Source organism: Ursus maritimus, unplaced genomic scaffold (assembly GCF_017311325.1).
Source record: "Ursus maritimus isolate PB19 unplaced genomic scaffold, ASM1731132v1 scaffold_3, whole genome shotgun sequence".
Classification (NCBI taxonomy): domain Eukaryota; kingdom Metazoa; phylum Chordata; class Mammalia; order Carnivora; family Ursidae; genus Ursus; species Ursus maritimus.
The window spans coordinates 82038296-82061458 of record NW_024425563.1 but is presented as its reverse complement, the minus strand read 5'-3'; the positions used below and the strand labels follow the sequence as shown (position 1 = coordinate 82061458).

At 36.4% G+C, this 23163-nt stretch overlaps 1 protein-coding gene across 1 annotated transcript in view; it reads right to left on the bottom strand.

Moving 5' to 3' along the window:
• The window catches only part of MAGI2 (membrane associated guanylate kinase, WW and PDZ domain containing 2), a gene marked incomplete at its 3' end in the record, with an annotated part of 1258801 nt that overhangs the window by 438737 nt on the left and 796901 nt on the right, over positions 1–23163 (bottom strand). The window contains 1 exon segment of the mRNA XM_040644569.1: positions 15593–15808. Coding sequence (XP_040500503.1) covers positions 15593–15808 — 216 coding nt within the window.

Here is a 23163-nt window from a genome sequence, read left to right as displayed (position 1 = left end):
ATTGATGTAGTCTTCCAGTTGATTCCTCATACAGAACTGACCTTTGTAAATGTGTAGGAAAGAAGCAGCAAAAAAAGGTACCATTGCTCCCTTTAGATTCTCATTGCTGTACCTGATTACATGTAATTACCAATGCACAAAATACACTGTTCTCAGGTATTACCAAATATCACGTTGCATTTGAAAAGTTAAAATGCAAGGTCATGTTCAGAAATACTCATTCATTCAATATTCATTTAATCAATATTTATTAAGCACTCAATTGTTGTCAGGGACTAAGGACAGAAAAATGAACGAGAGAGGCATGATCCCTGCTCTTGTGGACCTCAAAATACGTCACGATGTGCAGTCTTTAAACAAGTTTAAGTGTGATGAATGCTTTCCTAGTGAAATCTGGGAATATCATGCATATGCATTCACTTAATTTTATATAAAGAGTCAACGACAGCCTTTTTTTCCAACGTGCTGTCAACCTGAAACTTGAAAAAGAAGAAATTTTCAGAGGAAGGTAATGGAGAAAAAAATAGATAAACAAGGACTGAATTAGGCAATGCCTCAGAAGACATGCTCAGAATTCGGGACTGTATCCTAAAAACAATGAGAAGGCACTGATGTATCTTAATCAAGGAGAGGACACGATTAGATTTTCATTATCCACAAAGATCCCGTAACTGTTCTGGGGGGTTGAGAATGGCAAGAATAGATATTTAGAGGTTGGTGGGAAGTTATTTGTGTGTTCTAGACAAGAGATGATGGTGGCATGGAACAAGTGGACTGAAAAAATATTTAGACATCATGGTAAACCTGGTGGGTGGCAAAGCTATTCACTGAGATGGGAAATATGAGAGAAGGAGTGGGACTTTGGGAGGGGGATGGTGTTGGGGAGAGTATGGGTATAGTTTTGGGCACACTGAGACAGAGTTCCATGCCAAACTCACAATGGAAATGTCATGTCAGAGAGTTCTTGGCTGGAGAGAATCAATTTGAGAGACAACAGTATATGGCCCGACTCCATTATAACTAAGCCAGAGGAGTGAATGAAATTGCCTAGAGAGAGAGTGCAGTGAGTAGAAACTAGGATTCCTAGAGCAGCTGTCTGAGGAATTCCTACATTTAACGGTCAGTGAAAGAATGATCAGAAAAGAGCAGCCAGGGAAGTAATAGGAAAACCAGTCTATTCTCATGCCATTAAAGGCAAACAAAGGGCCGCTTACTACCTCTGGCCAAAGCTTCTAAATAGTCCAGCAAGATAAAGGCATAAAATCTACTGAAATTAAGGACATGGAGGTCACCGGTGACATTAGCTACCGGTTATGGTAGTAGTTATAGTGGAATGGTGGGTGTGGAAGCCAGGCTGGAATGGATTAAAGAATGAATGAAAAGAAAATATATAATATGCTGACAGAAAATTCATTCAAGAAGCTTAGTTATGAACAAATACACTTTTTTTCTTTGACTAAAGTCTACAGTCTTTAGAGATGTCTGTAGTTATATATTGATGTGCCAGAGATTATGGTGCCAAGTTCTCTCAGTTTGTTTAACATTTGTTCATTCATTCACTCATTTGTTCATTCATTCATTCATTCCTTTATTCTTATTTAACGGATCAAAAATTACGTTAGCAAACATGAATTTAATACCTACGATACGCAAGATACTTGACAAGAGCTTAACGGGGGAGAGGAAAAGAATTTCATCAGGTTGTTGTGAACTGGATTGATAGGAAGTAATAAGTGGCACCTGCTTTCTCTATCTGAACAAAATAAGAGAAAAAAAAATGAGTAAGGCAAATAGACAACCATAACATTCCCACAGTCACTATTTGTAAAGGCTAATCTAGGGATGCAGTTTATGGTGAGAGCCAAGGGCTTCTAGTAAGACCCAGAATCACGCCAATGTACCCACAGGCAGCACAGAACCAGGGCAGGCTTCCCATGCAGGGGCAGAACCTATTCTCAGAAGAGGAATGTAGAACACTAAGAGGAAGGAAAAGAGGAGTTGAGCTAAGCAGGCCCAGATATCCTTCTAAGATGCATCAGTCAGGTAAGTCACTCCACCTTTTCTGAGCAGAGTAACTGAAGGTGCCAGTGGAGTGCAAATTAAGTATTTTCTTTGACATGCAAGACAACATGGTGGGTAGAGAGGAAGTGTCTCCCCCCAACTCTGGGTAACTCTATAGAGTATATCGTAATGATTTATTAAATGATACTTTATGACACAAAAGCGTTATATATAAATTTCTATGATGGCAATATAGCACATGGAAATAAGGATATCTAAGGGAGCTGTCTGAGGAATTCCAACATTGAGCACCCAGCTGGAGAAGGAACTGGCATTGAGTTTCCTCTATTACTAGGACAGTGGTATTAATTTATTAAATATTTGTCGAGACCCTACTAAGTGCCAGGCACTTGGCTAGGCAGTGGGGCAGTCAAGGAGAATGTGGTCCAAATGGTATGTATCAGTTTGCTAGGGCTGTCATAACAAATACCACAAACTGGATCGCTTTTATGACAGAAACGCATTGTCTCATAGTTCTGGAGACTAGACATCCTAGATTAAGGGTTTGACAGGGCCATGACCCCTCTGGAGGCACTAGAGAAGGATCTATTCCAGACCTCTTTGTTAGCTTCTGGTAGTTACTTGGTTTATGGTAGCATAACTCTAATCTTCATATAGCATTCTTACTGTGTACATGTCTGTGTCCCAATTTCACCTTTTTATAAGGACACCAGTCATACTGGATCAGGGGCCTACCTTACTCCAGTATGACTTCATCTTAACTAATTACATCTACAATGACCCTATTTCCAACTAAGTTTGCATTCTGAGATTCTGGTGGTTTGGACTTCAATATATAAACTGTGGGAGGGGGAGCACAATTCAACTAATTACATAGTATATTAGGCATGTTCGGGTTACAATTCACTGAGCATTCATGCTATATCATAATAGTTTCCCTGCTTAATAAGGAAAATAGATGATAACTTTGCTATATTTTGGATAATATGATTATGCCTTTCTTCTCTATGACGCTTATTATTATTTTTAATCAGATACGTTGGGTATTGTATAAGTAACAGAGTATACCCATTAAGAACACATTTTTTTTAATGGACTATTTTTAGAGCAATTTTAAATTTACAGCAAAATTTAGAGAAAGAGATTTCCCCATAGACTCCTTGCTCACCCCCATGCATCGTCTTTGCATTATCATCCAAAGACCATAGATTAAATTAGGATTCACTCTGGGTGATATATTTTATGGGTTTGGACAAATATATAATGACATGAATCCACCATTATTATATCATACAAAGTTTCACTGCCCTAAAATCCTCCATGCTCTGTCTATTCATCCTGCCCTACCCTCTAACTCCTGGCAACCACAGTGATGTTTTTACTGTCTCCATAGTTTTGCCTTATCCAGAATGTCATATGGTATAGACATTTTCAGATTGGCTTCTTTCACCTCAGTATACATTTAAATATATCCAATGTATTTTAATGGCTTATAGTTCCTTTCTCCTTAGCACTGAAAAATATTCCATTATGTGGATGTACCACCCAAACGGATTTTTAGTAATAAAAGGATGGGAAAGAACAGATCTTACATGCCAACCAAGGGTGCACGTGTTAGCACTCCTCCCCTCTCATGGATTTCAGCTTTAGATGAGTATGGGTGCAAATGTGCCTTCACACAAATCTCATTGTGAAAGATCTATAGTTTGAGAAGACCCAGACTATTTAAATTTTGACTAAGAGGGAGCCAAATAATCCATGCATATGTTTTAGTTTTCTAGCGGTGTGAAGCTATTTCTTGATTAGAAGTAGTCATGTAGAATTGCCCTTTTTGACTTCCAAGACCTATTTTTCAGCATGACTTTATTATTAAATCTAAACATGAATTTTCTGGATATGTAAATGTACTTTTTTCTTCCTAAGATGCTTGCTGCTGAAGTGAACAGACTTTATCAAACACCGGCATTTTTTGAGCATTCCATTTTGCATTTCTAGGTCGCTTAGATGTCTTGCAAACAAGAGCAAGGCATGTTTTGTTTTGTTTCACTAACAACAGAATCAAAGAATATTTTAATAAAGAAGGATCACCTCTTTTTAAAGAATGGCAATGATGAAAAAACTTTCTCTTTGACCAGAACTGTTGAATTTCCTAGAAACTCTACAGCAACACTGAGACACAAAACAGACGTTGACAATGTACATTCTTAGAAGTGAGGACCTATAAAAAACACACTTTATGTACACTTTTACTGTTGTGAAGAATTAAGAAATATATTTTTCTTCCTCTTTCCTACCCTAATCGTGTTTTGTTGGATTTAGCAAATCCTCTTCTTCTTTACATAAGAAATTCAGAAGAACTCAAAGATCTGTATACATAGTATAGGGACTGAAATCCATTTAATTGGAAGAGAATTAAATGTATGCATTTCTTGCACTCAGTCCGGCTCAAATAAATCCAATAGCTCTGGCCCAGTCCAAGGTTTTGATATAGAACAATATGTATGGTAGCCATTTCATTTGCTTACATGTTTATTGCCCTAGCAGTATCTAACAGATTGCCTTTCAGACACAGGACTAAGAATAAATCCTAATGCTGTGGCTTTGAATGTTCTCACTCAGTTTTATTAAAGAATAATCAGAAACCAAGATAAAACCATTTCAAGAAGAATGCCTATTTTATACCTTATCCATATTTTCACTTGACATGGTCTATGCATATAGTTAATGTTGAGCTTTCTGTAATTGCCATCCTTCGAAATGAGGGAAAATAATGTTTTTAAGCTAGACAGGAAATTGTTGATTTTATTTCTTGAACAGTCATAAAATTTGAATTTCCAAAATTTGTTTTACCCTGTGAGAGCTCTGTGATTTATATTTCTTTCTAACGGCTATGTGACAAATTTTAATAAATCTAGTAATTTTTTTCTCCTGTATTCATATTATTTCTTTGGAAATAAGCATGGCTAGAGAACATTTAACAGGAAAAAAAATGAGGAACATATTTGTACCTACTAAGAAAAGAGAACAGGAATAATTTGAGATAATTTTTTTCTTTTGCTTTTTGTTTAGTAATTCTCAGGTAACAGCAAACACACTCTACAATACGCAGAACATAATTGCTAAGGCTGGTGTCGGGCTGCCTGGGTTTGAATCTGTTCTTTGCAGTGTGACATTGAACAAGGTATTTAAACACTTAATTTCCTTAACTATATGACAGGAATAATAACATTATCTACCTATAAGCATGAGATGTGACATGCACAGAAACTGCTCAGAGCAGTAAACTATTAAAACGTAGTAGGTGTTCAGTAAATGTCATGTATTATTATCGGTGAATTCTATTACTTAAAATACTAAATAAATTGCATAGTTAAATCAGTCAAGCAATCTAAATGGTCTCTCTTGACAGAAACAAGAAGTGTGGTCAAGCCTGCATAATTTTAAAGATATTAGATGTTCTTTTAAAAAAAAATGCAATTACTAAAAAAAGAGAGAGAGAGATACACACGAAGCTAATTTCCTTTTTAAAAAGTGTTCATGTAAATTGAGTTTTTCTTCCACCATTGAGACATGTTGTGGGGTTAGGTGATTTAAAGGAGGAAAAATAATCGTCAGATAATAATCCACACTTTTTTTTTTTCAAGTTCTGTATTATTTCCTACAGAGTTTTGCATTTGATTTTGCTGGGCATGCAGGGCTGCTACTGAGCTGTCAACTTGGCAACACTTTGGCACCACTGAGGGTACAGACTTAAAGTAGCATCAGAGACTTGGCTTCCCAATTTTATATTAGCCCAAGGCTTAGTCTCCTCATATATTCCCTTGGTTTTCTAGCCTGTTTATAACTGGTTACTCCCCACTTCGGTTTCTGCCATTTGTGATAGGGACCGTGGCAGCAAATGGGGTGGGACTTGAAGATTTCTCTTGCTTTCTTGCCAACTCGGTAACCTCATCAAAAAGTGTTTGTTATACCAATCCAAGGTCTTACTGTATTTTCGCAGGGGCGGGGGCTGCCAGAGGATGATCTTCACTTCACTTCTAGAAGCTGAAGTTCTTAGTTAAAATTTGAATCACAGGGTCTTGTACATGAATGAACATTTCAGTGCTGATTTTTAAACAAGAGAAAAATATTGTTGCAATTGATTTCCATTATGGCCATACTACAGATTGTATCGCATAGCAAAAAGTGGAGGGCATTCCATCTTCAGAAAGGAAGCAGTCATGCAGTGGTCACAGCATTCTGTGTAGCCAGTTGATTAAAAGAAGTCCAGATGATAGCTTTTTTGCTCACAGAGTGCTTTCACCAAGTTTCCAAAACCTTCTAAAATAAAAAGAGGAATTATAATATGGGTGCTAAAATGTTTGACACTGAATGATTAGTGAATTTTGGCTCATCATTTAAAAAACTAATTACTTTTTTTGATGTACTAAAATATGCACATGGACGAAATCCAAAAGTACAAAGGAAAAATACGGTGCTGAGTAGGTTTCCCTCCTGTTTCTACTCCCAGTGCTGCAGCAATCCAGTTAGCAAAGATGATTACTTCTCTGCTTCTTCAGAGATATTTCTATATACACTGACTACTGACTTTTAGGTAGTGTGTGTGTGTGTATGTGTGTGTGTGTGTGTGTTTTAACTTAGTTCTGCTAAAGTGCTTTTAAGTTCTAAAAAAAATGCATTACATAAGTTTTTGTTTTAACTTAAATTCCAGTTCGTTAACATACAGTATAATGTTAGTTTCAAGTATACAATATAGTGATTCAACACATCCATACAACACCTGGTGCTCATCACAACAAGTGCACTCCTTAATCCCTTTAATACCCCTTAATGGGGTATTTCACCCATACCACACCCACCTTCCCTCTGGTAACCATCAGTTCGTTCTCTATAGTTCAAAGTTTGTTTCCTGGTTTGCTCCCTCTCTTTTTTCTTCCCCCGTTGTTTGTTTTGTTTCTTAAATTCCACATATGAGTGAAATTATATGGTATTTGTCTTTCCCTGACTGACTTATTTTGCTTAGCATAATATTCTCTATCTCCATCCATGTCATTGCAAATGGCAAGATTTCACTCTTTTTTATGGCTGAGGAATACTCCATTGCATATATATACCACATCTTTCTTATACAATCATCAGTTGATGGACACTTGGGCTGTTTCCATAATTTGGCTATTGTAGATAATGTTGCTATATACGTCAGGGTGCATGTGTCCCTTTGAATTATTATTTTTGTATCCTTTTGGTAAATAACTAGTAGTGCAATTGCTGGATTGTAGGGTAGTTCTATTTGTAACTTTTTGAGGAACCTCCATACTGTCTTCCACAGTGGCTGCAAGAGTTTCCATTCTCAACAACAGTGCATATAAGTTCTTTTCATATAAGGTATGTGAATGAGGAGGGGTGGCCCTTAGACATGGTGGCAATTTATATATTTAAAATTTATACACATATATACACACATATATACATATATATATACACATATATATATACACATATATATGTATATATACACATGTGTATATATATATGTGTGTATATATATATAATGTAAAAAATAAACCTAGAATAAAATATTAGAATTAGGGAAAGTTAGGGTAACAATTAACTATGCTTCTGATTTTTGAAACAATATATCGATTGAGGAAGCAGAAATTCCCAGTCTTGTAAAGAAATGACTTTTTATCTGTAATATTTGTAACCAAATTCATCTCATCCATTCACGGGGCTAGCCAGGAAAATGTGAATTAGTAATAAATCATATTCAATACCTCAAAATCACTTTTCATCTCTATCTGAAACCCTCAGTTGGTTATAGGTTCTTTGGAGCACTAACAGAACAAAATGTGAAATTAGGAAAATAGAAGAGTCAAGGACTATGAGTAGAAGATGACAAGGAAAAAAAATTCAAGATATAAAAAACTAAATTGTAAAGACTCACTAGGAAGATTAGTAGAGGGAATTATTTCCTATTAACAGGAGAGAAGAGCTGCCTTGATTAGCATATTTTCTTCTTTCTGCAGTATTTTTTTCACATTTTAATAAAAGTAGACTGGAATAATGGCAATAAAGTGAATCCTCATAGCTTTAAAACTGTATATGTGAAACAATTTTAATAATGTAATGCATTTGAAAGATGTTTATCATATAGAAACAAGCCCCCCAAACCCTCAACGAACTTTGGGGTAAGAGAAACTGATGTAAGTATTGAAAATATTCAAAGACCAAAGTAGGATACGAAGTGAAATATAGGATATAAATGTGCAATATCTTTCAGATCTTGCTTTCAAAATTCTGAACTAATTCCAGGAAACTAGTACTATATACAACATAACATCACCTTGTGAAGTTTTATGAATATCAAAGGGTCTTAAAGAGAAAAAGAAGACTTTATTTCATTTTAGTCTCGATAATTCAAATACTATTCTTTGAGGCCAAATTGGAGTCAAGGCATTGTTTGATGAGAGCAAGAAGTCAATTAGGAGGAAAAAGATGAGGTGCTATTCCCTGCCATGGAGCTCTGTCGAAGGAATGAGTACACACAGAGACCTTCCCTCTTCAGGAACAAAGTCCAGTCCTCAGCCAGAAATAACTAAAGCACTCTTTGTCTGGCAATAGGTAGCTGAGATTTCACACTGCAATTATAATCACTTCTTATGAGGAGAAATATGAGACGAGGAAATGGAACACAGAGTGAAAATCAGACCTAGAGAGAATGGATGGCTATGATTAGAAATACGATTAAGATGCCTGGAGAACCTGAAGACACTTAAACATGGCCACTGGTCCTCAGGCTTTCTGCAAGTGCTGCACAAGCCCGAGTGTCACCCTGGTTGCTGTTGCTCTGCACTCCTCATCCGTGTATCAAATCGCTCTCTCACGCACATCGTACAAACCCTCGGAGAAGTAGAAAAACACTCTCCACACAGGTTGAGTGCAAGATCCCCAAAATGCTGAATCAGTGTGAGGCCATGAAGAGGTTCAAATAATGCATCACTTTCAGTTTAACAGCAAAGTGAGCTGGCCTTGATTCGAAGTGACATTCCTGAAATTAATCATGATTTCAACTTTCCCCCAATGCGGTAGTTAAAATTACTACTGTAGTTCATAAGAAGGAGCTCTAAAATGATTATCTTACTACTTCATAATCACACCCAGATACTCAGAACACTTGACAACTAGGGCACTTCTAACTTTTAAATAATCCTTTTAAGAAAAGATGCCCGTCATTTATAAATGGAATATCTAATTTTAGAAGGTTAATCTAAAATAGTCCCCAAAATTTGCCCCATCTGATGGAAAGATAAAACCTAGTACAGTGTTCGGGAACAAGATCATAAAATTAAGCCTCCAAACAAAAAAAAAAAGAAAAGAAAAGAAAAGAAAGAAAGAAAGAAAAGGAAAAAAGAAAGAAAGAGAAAAGAAAAGAAGAAAAAATAAAGATCTGAGTGGATACACACATCACAGTCTCTGTGAACCCACACAAAAATAAGCAGGGGATAGGCACTGGGGTGGTTTCAGAGTGGGCTATTATTCACAGTAAAACAGCGAGATTCACTATGGAGGACATAATTCTTTGGACAGTGACAGGACCTCATTCACAGAACCAGGACTGATGGTGCATACACAGTCAGCGTGCCAAGCAGCACAGAACCTGGATGCGGGTCCCTAATGGTGAACTGAGATCATTGCTGAGGACACTGGGTGATCACATAAGGGACACTCTGTTTGCTCTCTGGGAGAGGCAGTTCATTTGCACTAATTGCAGGCTTGGGGGCCTGGAGAAGGCAGCTCTGTGTACACATACTGTATTCCCTTTGTTGGCGAAGGTAGCTCTCACGGGCCCTGTTCTTCCTGGCATTGTGTGTGTGTGTGTGTGTGTGTGTGTGTGTGTGTGTGTGTGTGTATTAACAGAGAGACTTAGCTGCCTTTAAAATATATGTGCATTTCTAATTCCTTGCACTAGGCTTACTAATAGCTAGTGAGGGGAAGTTACAATATAATAGTGAATTACTTTCCAGAAAAGTTTAGCAGATAATTCATGAAATAAAAGAAATCCAAGAAAGCTTAACCCAATTACTGTGGTTTATAGGATTTTTTTTTCTTCAGAAAAGTTCAATCTTAAAAACAAAACAAAAATCTACTTATTAACCACCTATTCTTTATTTTATTTTAATTCTGGCATAGTTAACATAGTGTTATATTAGTTTCAGGTATACAATATAGTGATTCAACATCCACCTATCTATTTTTCGTATTTTCACAAGAAACAGAATAATCCTCAAAAAAAAAAAAAAAAAAAAAGTAAAAGTAGCCCTTGTCCTAGCGATGTTTACAATACATGTGGGGATGCCAGACACGCACGTTACGAAAAGTCACCTACAAATACCAGGCTAATCAGTATCTTCCAAATGAATGAAGAGTGTAAAATTGTATTTCAATAATTCAGAGATAGACAGTTTCAACTTTTCATTATGGGAGTCAACAAGTGATTTCTTGGGAATATCAACATTTTTATTGAATTTTGACTAAAAGAGTAGGAGGGTACAATATGGAGAAGGCATTATCAAACAGGTAGAGGAGTTTTATGAGTATAGAATGCAGATGAAAGAAGAGATGGGGGATTGGTGGGGACCAAAGCTAACAGATTACAGTCAAATATGGGACGACCTGAGGCGTTGCCCAAGGAGTTTGGAGCAGTAGAAATGGAAGCTCATCCAAGTTTTGGGAAGGATAGTTACATGATCAAGTGCTGGTTCAAGGATCTTTAATTGATGGAAGAATAACAGGCAATTTGATAGGGAGGGAGCCTGGAGGAATATAGATCTGTTAGGGGACTATGGTCCACAAATGAGGTGATAAGGCAGTAATCTAGGATGGTGATATTTGGAAAAAAGAGATTAAAACTACAGGCCCAGTGATCTTTTATATCTAATAATATATAGCAAGCCTGGGGGAAACAAATATCAAAGAACTCTGAGCTATCTGGGTGAAAAGAATTTGAAAAGTCAAGTAAAGGCCTTTATGAGTTGATCTGCTTGCTTTATGGGAGAAGAATTTAAGTGGAATGTTGCATTTAAGTTGCTACAGAAATGCTTAGGAGGGGCAGTCCAGTGGACAGTAGTTAGAAACACGGCCCTGGAACATAAGAGAAAAGCAAAGCCTGCAGGTAAATCTATGGTACTTGAAGCTATGGGGCTGGATGTCAACGCTAACAAGATAAAGATGTCTAAATATAGGTGAGGTTAATGTCAAGGAAAGGTTTCCTGGGGATATGAATTTTAAATATCAGTTTAAAGACAGATTGTCTAAGATGATGTAAAGCTATATCATATTTGCAAGCATTAGATCTAACACCCCAGCCACAAATTCAGTGAAGGACAAATATAACAGAATACAATGTATTGAAATACACTGAGCTGAAAGACTGTGATTTTACCTTATGGAGGTCAGGAGTCATTTTGTCCTCAGCATGGTTAACAGCCCAGAGAAATGTGGTGGAAAGGGGATGAGTTCAGGTATTCCTGGGTCCATATCTCAACTCTTTTTACTAAATTAACTATTACCTTTGTTAAACACCTTAAGCTAAATTTCAGCATATTCTTTGTTAAGTAAGCATATATGATTATAGGATAAGAGAGACAACATATGTACTATATGTCTAGGCCATCTTATGCATTCATTATAGGAGAGTTCCAATTATTTGTTTTATTTTCATTTTTGTAACTTTCAGTATCAACAAGGATCAAACTACATTTCTAAGGATAGAACTGTACTGATTTCTATCACCAAAGTGACATGTGTCAGAGAAACATTTCTGATCTGAGACACTGAAAGATCATTCTATGGCTTTTCTCAGTGATATGGGCTAAATCCCTCTGTCTGGTGTAATTTTGAGCAAAAAAGGGAACGTAGCAGTAAGCAGTTGACATAAAATATGTGAATATTCATGGAGAAGATTAGTAGAACTTCATGTAGAAATTATATATTTAAAGGTGGTCACCAACTTTACATAAATATGGCCTGAAAGTAAAAGGAATATATAGTTCTAGTATAAATTCAAAGGAGAAAAGATGAAGCAAATGAGTAATACAAGTAAATCAAGGACTCCTCTAAAATCTATTTACATAGAGAAAATAATTCATTTTGGTAAAGCATAAGGAGTTAAAGATTGGTAGTTCTGATCTTTAAATACTTACAGAATATTATTTTAAAAATAGGATTTTTGGGGGCGCCTGGATGGCTCAGTCGGTTAAGCAACAGCCTTCGGCTCAGGTCATGATCCTGGAGTCCCAGGATTGAGTCCCGCATCAGGCTCAGAGAGTCTGCTTCTCCCTCTGACCGTCCCCCCTCTCATGCTCGCTCACTCTCTCATTCTCTCTCTCTCAAAACATAAAATCTTTTTAAAAAATAAATAAAAATAGCATTTTTTTTTTTTTATATCCACAGAGCCACATAAGTTGAGTTGTATATGATTTCCAGCAATGAAAGAAGAAGAAACTTTTGGTAGGTAGAAACTTATAATGCCACTTTTAAAGACGTACAAGTGAAATTGTGGTCTTGTGTATACATGTTGCTGAGAAACGTATTTACGCTTCTATTTGGTGCTGTAAGACTTAGGATAGCATAGCAGCTAAGAACACGGGTTCTGGATGCATACTTCCTATATATAAATGCCTGTTACTGGGCAAATTACTTAACTGTAGTGTACCTCAGTGTCCTTATCTATGAAATAGTACCTAACCTGTAAAAATCTGTAGCGAGTTAAGTGAACTAGTACACATAATGAAGCTAGGGAGTTCCTAGCACATGGTAAGCACCCGCAAGAAGTTAATTTTTACGTTATTTATTATCATTATTATCAGTATTTTTATGTAATGGAATAAAATTACCTCAGTAAGCTTTTCTCACTCTAAATGCACCTCATTGATTATACTATTTATCCTCTGATGTGACATCTGATATCAATTAGTATTACAGGCTACTAGTTGGTACAGGGCAGTAACTAAAACTTAAGCAACAATTTTCTCAATATTGCTGAAAGTGTCTTATATCTGGTGACTGTGTATGGGAAAAAAAAAACAAAGACAGGATAGAGACCCTCTGCTATAAAAAGAAATATGACAAGGTTCAAAAGGTGAAGAGCTGAGTGAATGTATACAAGAGAGGCAAAGTGAACCCTAAAGTTTCTGTTGGATAAACATAAAGAAAAACAAAGATTTCTAATAAGGGATGACAGACCAATTTCTGGTTTGGGCTGTTTCCTCCATTTTTGAACACTGGGTGAAGAGCGGCCTCATTTACATATCTCTCATCTTCCATAAGGGAAAGAATAAGACAGTACAAGGGCCATTTGCCCAGCCAGGCTTATGGAGCCACTGCAAGCATCTGTAAGCATTTGTGGCATCCACTGAGTATCCAAACATCCCAGAGTTGGCCTGGGATGTTCTCTACCATCCTCCGGCTGAGAGGTCCAGGAACAGACATACAACTAGGGCTGGTTAAGAAGAGTACAAACTGATCCATTTTCCTTGGGGGCCCTTAAGACTTTCTAGCCGAAAACAAACAAACACACAAACACAAACAAAATCCCAATTCCTTATGTCTAGTATGTATGAATTGAAAGGAATAGTGCTTTCTAGATTATGACCCCCAATTAAATAAATTTCTCGTTTATAAATCTTTGGGTCAAGAACGCTTCATTTGATTTGCCCTATACAGAGTAGAAATGAAATAGAAACTAATGATTTAGGCCCAACCAAGGACAAATATTTTATGTTTTTAGCTATAAGGTGTTAACCAGTAAGAAACTCTGTAACTGCTCTTTGATCCCCGACTTCTCCTTCTTTTGTAATTATTGCTCCCACTTGGCTGAATCATTTTGCTTCTCATATCAAAGATAACTAAGAGAACTATGTACTGTCAACTTAATTTAAATCTATTACATAATGAAAAGTCAATACTTTGACAAAGGTATTTCAGAATCAAAAAAGAAAATGCATCTAATTGCTTGAAAATGACCTGTAAAGCTGTAAATTGCTTTCCTCTCGTGTACATTCACTCAGCTCTTCACCTTCTGAACTTCATCACATTTTTTTCCAGCACAGGGTCTTTAGTAAACAAGTTACATTATGTACCAGTAGTGATTTTTAGCATTTGTATCCAGAAATCGGTGATTAGTAGGATCAGAGCCTAAGTTTTTCACCATTATATTAATGGAGGAGATTGTTCTCTGAGTAATCAAGGTGAAACCACTTTTTAGGGGTTTTTTTACACCTTGATTGGCACAGATTAGATTTTAGTCTCTGTGTTCAAGGAAGGACATTTTTGCAGGTATTAAAGGTAAAAAGCAAGCTTATGAAACTTTGATAAAAATAATTGAGCATGAAAATTCAAATACTATGTCACTACAGTAACAGTACATTGATAATTCAAAATGTAGACATCAGAGTAGTTGTAGGAAATATATCATGAATAATATGTATGCAAAGTGCATGTGTTAACATTTTTTCAAGAGCTTTAATACAGTTCTTTAGGTTTTCAATGCCTACTGATATGCTGTTATTGAACAATAAATAACTAAAGCAAAACTTTGGGAACTTACTCCAAGCTTAGAGGCTACAAGAATGCCATACTTTTGCTTTGACATTTAATTATGAAAAATATAATGAAAAATATCTTTTATAGTTATAATAAAAAATTATGGCACTCTGTTAGTAATAAGCACAAGAAAACAGCAAAGCAATACCTTGTGCAAACACACTGTATATCTGCCTGATATTCTTTATATATGTGATATAATAGGTTGCAAATCAAAGAGATAACAAGTCTTTTCCTTGTTCAAGGGTAGGTGCCTTTACCAAGTCAATGTCGAAAGGTGCTTTCTCCACATTGCCAGGTTAGATGGTAAGGGTGGAGAGAAAAATATACAGACATGGTGTAGCTCCAGGCATTTTGAGGACTGTGTTCGCTGCAGTTGTTAACTAAATCACATGACACAACCACTTTTTACAGAACTGTGTATACTGAGATTTCTAAGGATAGATATTACCTAATATTAATCAGCAAAGACCCCAGAGCTTTACGCAATCATATTCATGACTTGTAACATTTTCTAAGATGTAGAAACCATTCATTATATTGCCATTAATACTGTGTAAGTGAAACTAAAAATTGAGGAACTTGAATTAATGACTTCATACGTCAAAATTAAAATAAAAGGGATATAAGAATTATGTCCTTTTCATTTGAGATCATAATCATCTCTCTCTGAAGGGAACTATAATCATACACACACACACACACACACAAACACACACACACACACGGGGTGCCTGGGTGGCTCAGTTGTTAAGCGTCTGCCTTCGGCTCAGGGCGTGATCCTGGCGTTATGGGATCGAGCCCCACATCAGGCTCCTCTGCTGTGAGCCTGCTTCTTCCTCTCCCACTCCCCCTGCTTGTGTTCCCTCTCTCGCTGGCTGTCCCTCTCTCTATCTCTGTCGAATAAATAAATAAATAAAATCTTAAACACACACACACACACACACACACACACACACTGACTAACCTGGTGTTACTACTACTCCATTTCCATTGACCACAGGCCTCTCTTCCTCTTCCTCCTCAGGAGGCTCTATACTTGCTTTCTCCATGTTGCTCACTGATTTATTCCTCTTCCGTTTTCCTTCAGCACTTGGAGTGGCTCCCGGAAGTATCTGGTCTGTCACATTTAACAATAATGGTGCTGGTTCTGCTGGAGGCTTTGGCGTGCCGTAGTAATTGTCTGCAAATGATACGAAAACATTATGGAGTTAAATATTTCTCTTACTGTGTGCATAATTTGTAAAGAATGGAAATTATATGGACAAATGTGTATCCTGTTTCTTACATATATGTGTATTTTACATGCATACATATATATAGCTTTGTATACTTTCACATTTTTATATATATCTTTATTTGTTGCTTTTACTATATGGGGCTTTAATGCTTAAATAAAGAGATAGATTTCTCTTCATTCTCACCTTTTGCCAAACCAAAATATAGTTTTATGTATTAGTCTCATATGGTACAAAGCAATTTCAAAATTAGTTTCAAAATTTGATAAGCCTTGATTATAACCTTTTTAAAAAACAATTATGGCTGAATGAGGGTGAAGGTAACTTTTCTTTTAAGATTTATTTATTTGAGAGAGAGAGAGATTGAGGGTGCGTGAGCAGGGAGGAGGGGAAGAGGGAGAGAAACAGATGCCCTACTGAGTGTGGAGCTGGATAGACAAGATTTGACCTCGGGAACCCAAGATCGTGACCTGAATTGAAACCAAGAGTCAGATGCTTAACTGACTGAGCCACCCAGTGCCCCATGTAGCTTTTTTTTTTTTTTAACTTTTATTTTTTTTAGCATATCTCACAACATTTTGGAAAGGCAAAGCATATTGTGCTTTTCTCCAGCTTTCAAAGGGCTCTGTTTTCCTTGTTATGCACAGCATCCTGCCCAGAGGGGTATTTCCAGGCCAGTTTAGTGGTTCCCATGGCTGCTGACAGTGAGCCTGCTGCCCTAATCATTCTTCAGATTATCACAGCTCCATGATCTGAGCTATGGAATATTTGTTTCTCCCATCAGTCTGTGAGACTTCTTAAAGGAGGAGACAAATTCTTATTTCTCTCTGTAATAACTGCCTGACACATAGTAGGCATGGAATAAATGCTTACTAAGTAAGCATCTTTATATATTTAAGCTGAATTGATCGTAGTTTAAAATTCTGATTGGTAAAGAACATAGTGGTATTTTCTAAAATCAGTGTTATACTTTTAGCATCAACTTCAAGCCCACATTGGTGTTTTCATTTAATTGAATAATTTATGCACTCATTTGCTACTCATTCATTACAATCTTTATTTAGTACTGACTCTGCACCCAGGCACTCCAATATATGTTTGAGAGAAAAAGAATCCTTGTCTTCCAGATGCTCAGCAGTGTAGGGTGGAAGATAGGCGCACTTGACATCAAGCAGATAAGCATTATAACAAGAAATAGGACTAAGCACTGCAATCAAGGAGGCCCAGAGGAGGAAGCATATCTCACAATCTACAGAGGCCGCTGAAGGCAATTGGGAAAACAGTGTGCTCTGGAAGAAAAAACCCTGAACGAGAAATCCTGGGTTCTAGACTTGACTTTTCTACATGACTACAAATCAAGGAAGTTACTTAACCCCACTGAGGCTCAATCTCTTCATCTGTATATTGGGAATAGTGATACTTTTCTTACCTATGGGTTGCCAATAACCAAAATCTACCAAAGTTAAGTTAAATGTGATAGGCATATGCTGCGGAGAAATTAGATGGTTAGTTGAGAGAAGAGGCTGAAAAATCTTGGGGAAAATGGGCAGAAACAAAAGAGTTTGGTCAAAACATGCAAGTTGCCTCTGTGAGTCCCAGACTCTGAAAGCCCAGCTGGTCCCATTGCCATGGACACAGCCCTCGCCTGCCACTCCTTTGGCTGGAATGAGCCCCAATCTCTCCTCAGGAGTTCTGATTAGCTCATTTCCAGGAAAACTCCCAGTCAGGGTTGTCTTGGCTGAGCCTCAGTCATGGAAGAGCCTATGAGCTGCCAAATTAGGGCAGGAGAATGAATGGCTGCTCTCCTTTGATTTTGGGAGAGGGAGGCAGAGCTCTACCTTCCATCCATCTCATCACAGGGCTCTCTCCCCAGGAGGGAAGGGTCTTGGGGTGCTGGGCCAGCAGAAATGACCAATGCCTACTACATTTGGCCTCCTCATTGGGTTGTTGTGAAGATGAAGAATGTCTGAGGAAGTGCTTCATAAACTGTAAAATTGCACTGGTTTTAATGGCAGTGTAAACCTCATGCTGGCACTAAGTGAATATTCTGAAGGCTAGCTGTAACACTAATGATGTTGCTCATTTTCATGGGTATTCACAGTTGTAAAAGAAATACAAGGGAAAAAAATATCACCATGGAAAGCGGTTCTTATACATGTAAAACTTTTATACAGAAGTCTGCAAAGTAGATGATACACATTTTGCTAAAGGTTACTTCCTAATTTAATTTAGAGCATTTCAAATGAATCAGACCTTTAAATGTACTTGCTGAATTCTGAGCAAACAAAAACTGCTAGTTACTTCTTAGAAGTCTATTATATTTCAGCATCCCTAAGGGCTTGCACCATTCTCAGTACACTGCTATGCTTTCAATGGAATCTCAATATTTAACTGCTTCTCTAATAAACAAAGTAAAACAACTAACCCACATGTCAGAATAAATAATATACTTGTAAGTAGTATTCTGAGAATTTTAATACCTTCAAGTATATACAGTATTGAGAAAAATGGATCATTTGGCAGTGGTTCCCCCCCCCCCGCCAACTTGTCTTTTATAGTTTAAATCTTCCTGAAGTAGAAACATAACATTTTATTAATTAGAAATAAATTCATAGCTTAGGCTAAAAATAAATATGAAGTAACAACAGATCCTGTTGAATTTATATTGCTAAATAATTACACCTATTGACATGTAATGTGATTATAAATTATATACTAATATCCTATTTCTACAATTTGATTTATGAAAATAAGACTTCAGATTAAATTTCAGATGTACAACTGTATGAATCATTAGTTAAAATGTTAAGGTTATCTTCATTAGCAATAATAAGAGCAATTTAGAAGAGGCACAGAAATAACCCATACGGTTACTACACTTGAGAAATATAATTTACAGAGAATTGGCTGTTTACCAAACCCAACGCATAGAACAAGGCAACCAGAAATACCTAAACTAAGTTGAAGAACTAGTCAGGTAGTCAGGTAGCTAAGTTACTGAAAAGATTCTCCGAAGTAAGTGTATAGAAATTCTTATACTAAGGGTAAAATGTGCCTTTTAGGTAACATACCAGCACGTTTTCAGAAGAAAATAAACAGCAAACTGTTTTTAATTACAGTTTGGAAATAGTGTCCCATTAAGAATGAAATGCCTCTATGCATGGTGACAAGCATTTAGCAAACCTAAAATCTCAGAATACCATAGCAATATGGTGTAATATTTAATGGCACAGATCATGCTGAAACAGACTGTCTTTGAATCCCGTGTCCCCTAAACGGGCTGCCTCTTTACATTCTTAAGTTTCTTCAGTTAAGCTGGGAACATGGGGCTGTACGACGACTATAGTCAAAACAGCAACTACAATGACTAGTACTATGATTACCACCACCACCATTTACTTAGCCGGACGCTGTAACAGATATTTTACTGATGCGCTTTTGGAGCAAATGGGGGCTAGAAAAACTCTTAACTCCTCAGTGCTGTTATAAGGATTAATGATAATGAAGGGACATACAATATGACTAGCTCAGAACAGGTCTCAATATATGAGGGCTACCTTGGACATTTATTCATCACAAAACTGTATGAAATCATTCTGTCTCTGTAGTTAAAGAAACTGGAGGCTCTAAAAATTAAACTATTTACCAATATTACACATGAAGTGAGTGGAAAACCTGTATCTGTTTGACTTAAGAACTTCATCTCTTCAAAATACTATGTTGCCTCTCAAGAGGAAAGAAAAAGGAAGAAAAAAAGAAAAGAAAAGAAAAGAAAAGAAAAGAAGAAAAGAAAAGAAAAGAAAAGAAAAAAGAAAAGAAAAGAAAAGAAAAGAAAAGAAAAGAAAAGAAAAGAAAAGAAAAGAAAAGAAAAGAAAACTGGGATGAAATTTGAAATCTGCCCTCAACTGACAGGAGAGAACTTCATTCAAAGCCACAACCAATGGGAGGGGGTGGGGGAAAGAGGGAGACACTGGCTGGCTCATTTGCTAGAGCATGGGACTCTTGATCTTGCGGTTGTAAATTCCACCCCACACTGAGCACAGAGATTACTTAAAAATCTTAAAAAGTTGGGACATTTGGGTGGCTTTTTTCCCACTCCCCTTTCAAAAATGTACATGTGCACATGCCTGCACGTATTATGTGTGTTTTGGGGGATGAGGTGGAATATAGGCTTTTCTAGTCTACTTTTCACTGAATACATCTGTATTTGTAAAAAAACGACATATTCATTAGCAGTTTCATGTGAATTTAATATAAAATTTTACTTTGTTGTTGAATATCATGACAAAATCAAATGATATATAAAATTGCTCACTTATTTCTATTATAATTAGGATAATCTATACATTACACAGTCTTATTTTTAATCAGTGCCTGGGGGGAAAAAGAGAATTATTTGAGGAACTTGATTTATTCCTCAGCTTCTTAAGTACTTAAAAGAATGATTTTTTTCCCCCATAAAGTTATAGTTATAAAAGAGTGAAACAGGGTAGGTGCACCTATTTCTGACATCATAAACATGGAAAAGATTTCTAGAAATCTGAATAAAAAGAACACTCTATAAAATGTCAATAATTGGTTTTATAATTAAAAAATTAATAAACACCAATCTACAATGGACACCATACTAATTTCTTGTAAAGGAAGAGGGACTAAAACAAATTACATAGTTATGAACTAAACTTGCCTAGAGAGTCCTTGGAAAATCTAATCCATTACCCACTTTTATGCAGACCCATTTCTAAGTCATCCAGAAGAGGTGAAAATAGTTTTCGAAATAATTTTTCATGTAGTACACTTGAAGACTACTGTGGAATTATTTCTCTCCTTATTAGACCAAATAACCTTTCAAATAGTCTTGTCTAAGTTTTTAAAATAATATTTTTATCTTTTTTCTGACCCATCCTACCTGTTTGCTTGTTTTTTCCATATTGATTTTAATGGCAAAGCCAAGGGGAAAAAGAATAGGAGACTATTTCAATGAATTATAAACTGTTCTCTTTTCTGTACCCCTGGTCTTTATTGAAGGAAAATAGACACAAAAATAGTATTTTCTGAGACATACCACATTCTTTATGCCTTTAAGTTCTGATATTATGAAAAAAAGTAAGAATGACACTAAAAACTAATTTTAGGTATGAGGAAATGTAATGCTCCAAACTGAATACCTTGAAATGTTTTTACTTATTTCCAACATGTTTTCCCTTTAAAGAAGATCAATTCATGATGGAAATACATGATCTGTTATTTAGTGCATTTTGCTTTTTAAGTAGCATACTCAGATGCTGACTCTGTTGTTTCAGTCCTTTGGTGTATCATAATAACGTGTAGATTTTACATCAAACGGTCAAAGTTCATTCCATATGGCACCCAAGTGGAGCTGGGTTTTAGAAAGATAATAGTCTTGTCTTCAACATATCTCATAGATTAAAGTCTTGACCCTCATTTCTCCCCAATATTCTCAGTGCTTTTATTCCCATTTTGGTAACCAGAAAGAATCAATTTCAGATAATGGTTTAGTAGAAGAGAGATGATTGCTTACAGGCACTCTGGGGCATGCATACAACAAAGCCCATCGCTGGGATCCCCAGAGAGCTTGAGAATCTGTCCTTGTGTTGGAAACAGAGTATGGCAAATTTACGAGGTTGGAAATCGCAGCATTTGTGTTATATAGTTTTATAAATGAAGAAAATATTTTGATACTTGGCCTCCTTAATGGCACCTGCAAAATTTGACTCTGACATCAAACAGAAATAAGAGATTCAGAGTTCCAGATCTACTCATAATTATTTATGTTAGAAAACTGGCCAGATCATAAGTAAACAATCATGTTTATCCACATCAGAGATTTAGATTTTTATTAATAGAAACAAACAAATCAAGAAAGGATTCAAATTTTAAGACATGTTTAACATATTACACAAGGGATATTAATAAGTTAAAGTTAGTATCAAAACTCTTGTCAATCATGGCAAGAATCACAATCATATGGGCACAGAGTTCGTGTTTTTAGAAATTCTGTAAATACAAAACAAAGTTGGCAAATGCGATCGAAACAGTATTCTACTTTTCTAAAATTGCACTTCCTATCAAAAAATAAGACTTAGAGTGCCACGTAAGAATGCTTTTGTCAACTGGTTTTTGAAGTTATTTTTGTCAGCAGCTCTGATACTTAAGTTTGCTTTCCCCCAAAAGGTCTCATTTCCTTGTCATGTCATATGTAGTTAGTAGCCTCAGGCCCAGATCCAAAAACTCTATGACCTCAAAAGATAATTTTTTTGTGTGTGTGGAAAAAAAGCATTACTCTAAGATGTGCCATGGATAGGAATAACATTCAAAATGATACTTTGTCACTGATACCTGCACCAAATAGTAAATTGCTGAATTTTGTAGAAATTCAATGTTAAATGTGACTTTCAGAATGTGCACAGTGGTGCAAACAATGGGAAAGTTTCTATTTTTTTCATATGGCAAATTGAATTATTCTGCAACAAACTCTACCTAAGAATTTCAGGTTTATTTTAAATTAAATGTTTATTGTTTTTACAATACGATCCCCAATGACAGACATTCTGAATGTTGCTGTCTTCAGTTGTCTATCAGTGCTCTCCAGAAATCATATAGATGACTTAATCTAACATTTTCTGAAACTCGTCTGCAAGTTTTTGTGGGTTCCTTCTGGCCACTCTGATGTTAGCCAATGTGGACAGGCACAAGACAAATCTTTGCTAAATGTAACTGTTCACAGACTGGGGTGGGTAGGTGTTTCACTTATTTAAAGGGAATCACATACCCTTCTCTTTATTGACTCTTCCTTTCAGGCACTATTTGGAAGAGTTTGGAACATCTCCCTTCTGTGCCAAACAATATACAAACAGAAATTAGGCAAGAAATCCTAAGAGAACAGAAGAAAGTTACATACAATTTCTCAATGTCAAATATACATCTACTTTCAAAGTAAAGCATTTGAATATTTATAATTATAGCAACAGCAAAAAGGGTACAAGCCCAATACACGAGCATACTGCATTTAAATAATATCAAATCCCTTAGAGCAGCACTGTGTAGTAAAAATGTAATGTGAACCACAAATATAAGCCACATATACAATTTAAATTCTTCTAATTAGGGGCACCTGGGTGGCACAGTGGTTAAGCGTCTGCCTTCGGCTCAGGGCGTGATCCCGGCGTTATGGGATCGAGCCCCACATCAGGCTCCTCCGCTGTGAGTCTGCTTCTTTCTCTCCCACTCCCCCTCCTTGTGTTCCCTCTCTCGCTGGCTATCTCTGTCTCTGTCAAAT